This window comes from Pipistrellus hanaki (assembly GCF_964339955.1).
Source record: "Pipistrellus hanaki genome assembly, chromosome: 5".
NCBI classification, from domain to species: domain Eukaryota; kingdom Metazoa; phylum Chordata; class Mammalia; order Chiroptera; family Vespertilionidae; genus Pipistrellus; species Pipistrellus hanaki.
In genome coordinates, this window is record NC_140507.1 from 53,514,527 (window position 1) to 53,523,411 (window position 8,885).

Here is an 8,885-nt window from a genome sequence, read left to right on the forward strand (position 1 = left end):
ATATAGAACATGATGATTTTGCTTACAGTACCTTCACAATGTCTCCTATATGATAACCACACTCAGCACATGTCTGTTCTGCCATGATTCATGAGCTGGCAGAATGAGTGTCCATCTCTCTGTACCAGTGAAGAAAAACAATGTGTATACTTAATTATATATACACACACATTATATATACGTATGTACACATATATATAATTTTTATTTTTTTAAACACTGGGTAAATTGTGAATTTTTAATAAAAACTTCTGACGTTTTGATGGATGTTTTTGCATTGATTATACCGTGCTTAAAAAATATACAATACCTGACTATTTAGTCAAGGGCATTGACTTATTTTCTCTTAGGTTGTCAAATGAAAAAAACGAAACATAACATTAGCTGTCCAGTGTGAATGAATAAAAAGTATACCTTTTTTGTCAGATGGGCAAAAAAATTTTGTGGTATGTTGCAGAATTTTAGTAAATAGTTTATAGGTGCCATGAGATGAAGGCTGAACGTCGCTGGCATGGAACTCTGCGCAGAGTGGGGACCCCTGCCTGCCCAGCCTGGCGTCCGGGGACCGCTGCTCCGGGTCCACTCTCCCCAAGCACCTGGGTCACCGGCGGGCGCTCAGCAAGGAGCTCAGCGCCTCGTCCTCCCTGGGCCCCCTCTGGACGGCTGCGCTGGGAAAGAAAGCGGCAAAGTTGGAGCGTGTGAACCGAAGCTAGGTCTCTGCAACCTCGCAGCCGGAGAAATAAACTCGGCATGACCCCTGCTCTCCAGGAAAACGTTAGGGGCTTCGCCGTTTTACACACGGACCGTTGGAGCCGCGCGCTCAACTGTCACCGGCGCCTCGGAGCGCGGAGGCGCCTGGAGTTCCGATCGGGGCGCGCGGCGCCTGGAGGCGCGGGTCGCCACCCCGGCCGCCGGCATTTAAAGGTGAGGAGGCTCGTGGCGGGCGGGAGGAACTAGGGTTCTACAGGGTGTAGGAAGGAATGCGCAGGCTTTCGAGGCGCGCACATTTCGTGGAGTCCATGCAAACACTTCACCGAAGTTTCGGGGTATCCAACCCGTTGGGAAGATAAAAATATCGCCCGAAGGGACCCTCCACCGAAAACCTTTCCTAAGTACCCAGACGGGTGCAGACCCTGTCGCGCGGCCACGCCTGCGCCTTTACAGTCCAAAAACGCCCGCGTAAAAGCCGAAATACTCGGGTAGTGAGTGCGAGAGGGAGCACGTCTAAGTGCAAAAGCCCGGAATCCCGAGGCGGCCTGCCGGCTTGGAAAGAATTAGGGTCCCGCGCGCCCCACTCCCAGCGGCGCTGGCCACCGGCGCCCAATCAGCGCTCTCGCCGGGTCTGTGACGGCATTCGCCCCGCCCCCTGGTCGGCGATAAAAGGCCTGCGCGCCGCCGGCGGTGCTGATTGGCGCGCCGCCCGCGCCCGGCACGCCCGCGGTGGAGTCCGGGTGCGCTCTGTGCTCGCTGCTCGCAGGGCTGGTCTCACCGTCCCAAAGTTCCTCACCCGCCTCAGCCCCAGAGCAGTGCATCCCCTAGGCGTCTCCCCCTTTCCTTCCGCCTCCCCCTGCCCCCTCGGCTGTCACTGTCGCCTTCCCCCGCGGCATTGGTCCGCCGGCCGCAGGTGAGTTTGCAGCGCGGCGCCCTGGTCTCGCCAGCTCACCTCGCCTGAGCGGCGGCAGTCCCCTGCGCCAAGACTCTTCATCTCGCTGCAGGATGAAGAACCCAATGCTAGAGGCGGTGTCCCTCCTGTTGGAGAAATTGCTCCTCATCTCCAACTTCAAGCTCTTCAGTCCGGACGCCCCGGGGGAAGACAAGGCAAGGAGCAGTTCCCAGGAGCTCAGCTCCTTCCGCCGCGGCGACGTCCTGGAGGTGCCCCGGACCCACCTGACCCATTATGGCATCTACCTGGGCGACAACCGTGTCGCCCACATGATGCCCGACATCCTCCTGGCTCTGACCAAGGACAAGAGGCTCACGCAGAAGGTGGTCTCCAACAAGCGTCTCCTCCTGGGCGTCATCGGCAGGGTGGCGAGCATCCGCGTGGACACCGTGGACGACTTCGCCTATGGGGCGGAGATCCTGGTCAATCACCTGGATAAGTCCCTCCAGAGGAAGGCCCTGCCCAACGAAGAGGTGGCTCAGAGAGCAGAGAAGCTGCTGGGCATCACCCCCTACAGCCTGCTGTGGAACAACTGCGAGCACTTCGTGACTTACTGCCGATTCGGCGCGGGGGTCAGCCCCCAGGCAGACAAGGTACAGCTGGTGGTGACTCACCGGTGGGCTGGGCGGGGCCGCCCCCCACTCCCATCCCTTCCTGACCATTTCTCTCCCCTGGGACCAGGCGTTGAGCTTAGAGGAACAAAGGCTCTGGTATTTCCTAAGGGAGACAATGTAAGTACATGGCGATGTGTCTTGCAGGACATCTCACAAGGCGCAGTGGAGTATGGCAGTGCAGCACCGCTGCCCGCTATGGGAGAGCCGCCCGGTTATTGCTACAGAAGCCATCAGGGTGTCCACCCAGCCTAGTTGAAATGACAAAGTCCGCCGAGCGCTCGCAACTTTTCCCAAGAATTTCAATTGGCAGGAAGGTGTCCAGAGTTTATATTTAATCCGTAACACTGTGTACAAAGTGTTGTGCATTTACACTAAGGAAGCTCGCAGCATTCTCCCTCTGTAAGTTACTGCAGAGTGAATTCCCCTTGCTTAATATAAACTAACAAACTACCCAGTTAAGAAGATCTCCCTGGTATATCTCTTACTCCTGTGTGGGCTTTAGACGTGTCTTTTTCAGGGTATTTTGAAGTTTTTATGTTGGCTTTAATCCCTATTTAGACTCCCTTATTGTTAAGCATCCTTTACCCATTAGATCCAAAGGTGGGTTTTCAAGAAGCACCATTGGCTGTTGGAAGGCAATTTTAATGTGTGAAGTAAAACAAACAAAAACAATATCAGAATTTAAGATGGTTAAATTAGCCACAAATCCAAAGCGGGGTATGATGGGGGGTATGCACATGAATTTGTAGTTCCTTTCACCAAATCTCTTAAATTTTAAAAATAGCTAACATTAAAAAAAAAATGCCTGCAATGTCATTTGCAATTAGCTTTCTCGGCCTGCCCCTAAGTTGTTAAATTAGTGTTAATGTTCAAGCTTAACAACAGAAGCCTATATAATCACAAAATGACCTTCATGGTTGACTCTTCTTTACATTTATATATTTTTTGACCAAAAGAATCTGAGTCTATATAAGCAATATTTTTATTGCTCCATATTTTGATTATTTTTTTTAACCCATGTGCGAGAATCTTTCCTCTGTGGCAGAGCATGAAAGTATTATGCTTTTATATATATGGATGCATCAAACTCCTTGTGGTTATTTATGAAGGCACAAAGACTCAATCTAGGAATGCTTTTGTAGGAATGCTTTTTTTCAAGAATCACAGCCCTAGGCCTGTTTAGAAATGAACTTCACCACATTTACAAACAGGGGCTCCAAAGTACTCAAAAGAAAACACATCAGATTTACTTAAGGATCCAAGCAAATTATTTCTCCAAGGAAAATAGTATTTCTATTGGGTATTAAGGAGTTACCCTTTGATGGCATACATATAGTTCTGTATTATATATTTCTACAAAAAACAACACAAACAGTGTAAGTACTTTTTTAAAGGAATAAATATTTAATCTGCATACATAAGTAGTTGAGGTAGTTTTTCATCTTTGGAAACTTTGTAGGGCTTTACCGAAGTAGAGAAGGGTTTTAATTGCTGTTGCTGCATAGCACCTCTTGTGAAACTTGAGTTTTTGTCTTCAAGTTGAATGGTCTAACAATCTGGCCACAGAATAGACTTCCTAGGGGGGAGAAATCCCCATCCCAATTTCTCCAGTTCTCAGAACTGCTTGTTGGACATGCTCTGTGAGAACTAGGTCATTAATGCTGAAGGAGGACCGATTTCTACTTTCCAGAAACAATGAGGAATTACATGGTTCTGAATCTCATTTTTTGAATTCTCCATATATAAAACTATTACCAGGTTAACATGAGAATTGCAAAGTTGTCTCTTAATTTCCAGTTAGAAACTTAAAAGTTATTATATAACCAAATTTTAGAATGGTTCATTGAATTGAATTCATCAATAATAACAGACAATTTATTATTTGAGATTAGAGATCTCTTTGCTCATCTACCGTGTTTCCCCGAAAATAAGACATCCTCCGAAAATAAGAACTAGCGCATTGAAAGATAAGACATCCCCTGAAAATAAGACCTAGCGCAACTTTGGGAGAAAAAATTAATATAAGACACTGTCTTATTTTGGGGGAAACAGGGTAGTTTTAGAATATATTGTTATTGATAAACAGTTTAATGCTTTTAACATTTAATCCTGAACTTTTATGGGATTCCAATCTCTATAGTTTTCAATAAAAATTCTGTGTTTATATAGGCAACCGCCATTGGTAACCTATTTGCCAGAGGTGTTATTTCAGCAGGCTGTTACAGGACGTGGAATAAAAAACTGACCTCTCAACATCTAACTTCTTTCCTAAGTCGTAAGAGAAATTCTAGTTTCTCTGGTAGACAGAAAATAGCCTGGGAAATTGTGCTTTATTATTTTGTATATATGATTCTTCTTAGGCTTAGCCACCTTTTCTGACGTTCTTTAATTTTATTTTCTAGTTTTGTGAGAATTTGAAGATAATTATTCGTGATCAGAGAAGTGTTCTTGCTTCGGCACTCTTGGGATTGGCGGCCATCACCTGCCTGGGCATGGCATCATATACTACACTTCCAGCTATCCTTATTCCATTCTGCTTATGGATGGCTGGCTAACGTCTCATCCTCATGTCAGTGTGTGTATTCTGTGTGTAAATATGTTTATATATATATAGAGCACAAATCAGTATAAGCATAGTCCAGAAAAATGTGACCTGAAACATTGTGTTCTGGATAAAATGTGATTAAGAATCACACAAAGTGCTTACTGTGTAAGCCCAAAAACGAGGCTTTCTGAATCTTCCTCAGGCAGTTCCATTTTGAAGCTCTGTGCAAATCCTGGAAACCTGACAACTGTGATAGACTTCATCATTACAAGAAAACCAGCCTCTAAGATGATGGCTACAGGAGATAGTTTTTTTTTTCTTTCTCCTGTAATCACTGTTCTTCTCCGATAGGCCAGAATCTGAAGATCAGAAGACTTATTGAATGAGGTCCTCAACTTTATTGTAAATTTATTCATTGAAAAACTTATATTAAACTGAAAGAATTTCCCTTGTTCAGATGAAAACATGCTTGATGATTGGCCTAAAAAGAAATTCTCATATTTTACATATTATAATTACCAATGAGTCAAGAATATTTCATTACCTGAAACCATATTAGCAAAATTAAGGTTTACTGATAAAATAACTGACTAGAACTATGGAAATCTGTGTTTTCCTGCAGAAGTAGCTTCTGTAGCACCAATTGAACAATTTGATGTAGCTTTACTTAACAGGAAGCCTAGCATTCTTCCCCCTCCGCCTTTGACGTGTCACTGTGATCACTTTAAAGGACTCTAAGAGGTAAATGGATATAGGATTGCAATAATTTGGATACTTGGAATGTATATGTACCAATTAAATATGCAGATATCCACGTACATGCAAACTGATGAGAAATTAAGTTTGTTTTTGACTGGTTTATTATCATACCATTGTGGTTACTATGGAGCATGTGTAGAGGTGAATATTACAACTAATTTAGTCCATTTTCTTATGCCTTTGCCTGTGGTGTAACTTGCATATATTACTTTGGATGGTTTAGCTTTTAGAGCACTTACTAATGTACTTTATAATTTTTAAAAGCCCTCAGCTTGCTTTCTAGACCACCCCTCCCCCCCCAATTTCATTGCCAAGTATAGCTTGCATCCTTAGAAGAATGCCATAGCAGCATATAAGCCCCAAACAAGTAGGACCCAAGGGAATAACTGTTAGGGATAATTTGTGTCTTAGTATTGCCAAACATGTAAATTGATTATACCAAGGCTGTTTTAATATTTGAATTGAGATGTAGTGGTGTTAAAGCAAGCATTCAAGTACTTTAACCAAAATTAACAAATTCTAAAATTAAGCCAAAAGCTATACTTGTATTTCAAGTATTAGTTACTTCATAAACTACCAAGAATCACAAAATAAGTCACATAATGAGTGGTATGAGGACATGGGATGAGTCACTCAATAATCCAACCAGACCAAATTTAAGAGCAGATTTTAGTAACTGATATTTTATCACCACTAATTTTCCCATAATAAATCCAGTTGGAGTTTAATTTTGTGTTTAATCATTTAAATATTTTAAATAAAACATGAAATGGCAATACTACACAATAAAGTTGTTCCATGGGCATGTTCTGACCACTTAAAAAGTTATTTCATGTATGCATAAAAGCAACCAAGTCACAAAAGCCACTGTCTGATGTTAAATCTGTGTTCAAAGATAATGATCCCTGATTAGATACCAAGGGAAGTACTTAAGGTTGGAATGAACATAATTAGTCTTGACTCACTTCATATCCTTAAAAGCAAGAGTCAATTCATCTTTCACTTGAGTGCTCACTATATGCCAGGGACTGACCTGTTTCAATTTCATGGTCTAGATTGAATCATTCTAACCATATTAAAGTGTATACAGTGCTATGGAAGAAGACATTAAATTGTCAAATCTCTCTGAAGGAGGCAATGCTAGCATTAAGGTGAGAAATATAAGAGGTGATCTTATCACTGATGTGTTGTTTCACTACTTAGGAGAAGAGGGATCTGGAGGGAGGTTTTATTTACTAAATGTTCTGCAACACTAGACTTTGTTGAACTTCAGAGAAAAGGAGAGTTTTTGTTTTGTTGGCTCAGCTTGATTAGTTGCTTAACTAGGTAGAAAAAGATGCAAATCTCCCTGATTGTGGTTGTGGAAGAAATACTGCACTATTAATGTGTCTTGTAATGAATTTCAAGATGGCATCACCAGTAAGGTTGATCTTTGTGATCCTGCCATATATGAGCCTATGCATTTCTAAACTTTTCACTTATGAAATGGTAATCAAGTAGCTTCTTATTGCTTATTTTGTTCCTTGCCATATCCAGATGAAGGACAAATAGGACTACTGGGACTAAGATGAAATAATGCGTGAGTCGGTATTGTGCAGGTGTTAGGGATGAAAAGGTCAGTGAGACATGGATCTTTTCCTTAAAGTTAATGGCCACATGGGTATAGATGACACAAAAGTGCTGACTGAAGGCACAGAAAAGGAAGTGGTTAGTTTTAACTAAAAGGCCAAAATTATAGGGATAGTGTATTGAGATGAAAAACAGGTGTTTTTCAAGACATAGATTTGGCAGAACATTTTCCATATGAGAAAATGCATGAAAACTGTCCATAGCATGCCTGGCATATAAGTGTGAGGTACTCTGCTATTGTTTTAAGCAGGGGTCCTCAAACTTTTTAAAGTGGGGGCCAGATCACGGTCCCTCAGAGAGCTGGAGGGCCGGACTATATGAACTACTAATTCCTACTGTAACACCTCGGCTGCGCTCACTGCCCAAAAAACCTGGCGGGCCGGATCAGACTCCTCTGCGGGCCGCATGTGGCCCGCGGGCCGTAGTTTGAAGACCCCTGGTTTTAAGGATGTATGCATAAAAGTTGACTGGACTGAAAGCATGAAACTGCAAGTGGTTCAGAGGCTAGAGCAGAGCAAGGCTGATGAGAGATGTGGGAAAAGAAAAAAGTAACCAGGTGGTTCAAGTCTTGTGTGTAGACCAAAAAATGTGGACTTATGAAAGGCAATGGAGATTTGGGGTTCAGAAAAGTAACTCCCAAAAGTATGAAGGAAAGATGGGAGCATGAGGCAAGATAGGACAAGAGCACCTATTAGGATACTAGCTGTGGTCTTAAGTCTTTCAAATAAAGGCCTGTAATTGTGAGGGTGGAGAGCAAACATCGAGAAAGTGTCAAAAGACTTCAGCCAAATCCTTATGTTTGAATAACTCTTGGTGGGGTATCAGAGAAGAGTCATGTATCATTTACATCGGAAAGTTGGTTCCTGAAAAATAAATATGGTGGCTGTGTGTATAATGGATATTCCAGATATATGTTCTGCCAGATATAGATCTAAGGACAAGCAAATATATGAGTTTGTAATTTAAAAACTTAGCTTTTTCAGAATATGGATATATTTCTTATTTTTCTATTTTCCATTTCATAAGATTACTGTCAAATAGAAAAAATGTTTTCCTGTAATATCACATACCAAGGACAAACTCTTATTATAGGTGAGAAGCATATAAGAAATGATAGTTGCCAATTTTCTGTTTTATATGCTCTATTGAGAAAGTTTTACCCAACCTAAACTTATTAGTTCAACTGGTTTTATATTTGGTGTATATATACCTGTATGTTAAATAAAATCGATTTTACATGCTGTCCTCTATATTTGAAATTAAAACTTTATATGGATCTTTTTTCAGACTGATTTGGCCTATGTTATCTACATCTTGAAGCTTACCTTGATTATGCAAAAAGTGTTCTGTGCAACATTAAATGAAAAACCTCTTCTCCACTCCACAAAATTAAGCAACAAGAAACAATTAGAGTCCTGGACCCGGGTCTTCTAGCCAGATGTGTAATGCCTCCAAGGCAGCCTGTTGCTTTACCCTTGGCCATGGGTGAGGTAGAGATGAGGTGTAAATAGAAGCAAGTCCCAGGGCCAGACTTGATGGGCACTAACAGCACTGCAAAGGAACATAGAAGTTACTGGGCTGAACCCTTAAACATCTAACTACATTTCAGGTGTGAAAAATTAGGCACAGAGGTTGAGATGTTTTGTGACTATGCAAATAATCAGAGCCAGAACTT

General features: G+C 42.4%; 1 protein-coding gene across 1 annotated transcript; it reads left to right on the forward strand.

Annotated features, from left to right (window-relative positions):
- Positions 1 to 1,416: 1,416 nt before the first annotated feature.
- Positions 1,417 to 8,491, forward strand: LRAT (lecithin retinol acyltransferase). Its single transcript, XM_084886360.1, has 3 exons — positions 1,417 to 1,624; positions 1,716 to 2,256; positions 4,680 to 8,491. The coding sequence occupies exons 2-3, from the start codon at positions 1,717 to 1,719 to the stop codon at positions 4,830 to 4,832; spliced, it is 693 nt and encodes a 230-aa protein (XP_084742486.1). The 5' UTR covers positions 1,417 to 1,624; position 1,716; the 3' UTR covers positions 4,833 to 8,491.
- Positions 8,492 to 8,885: the final 394 nt, after the last annotated feature.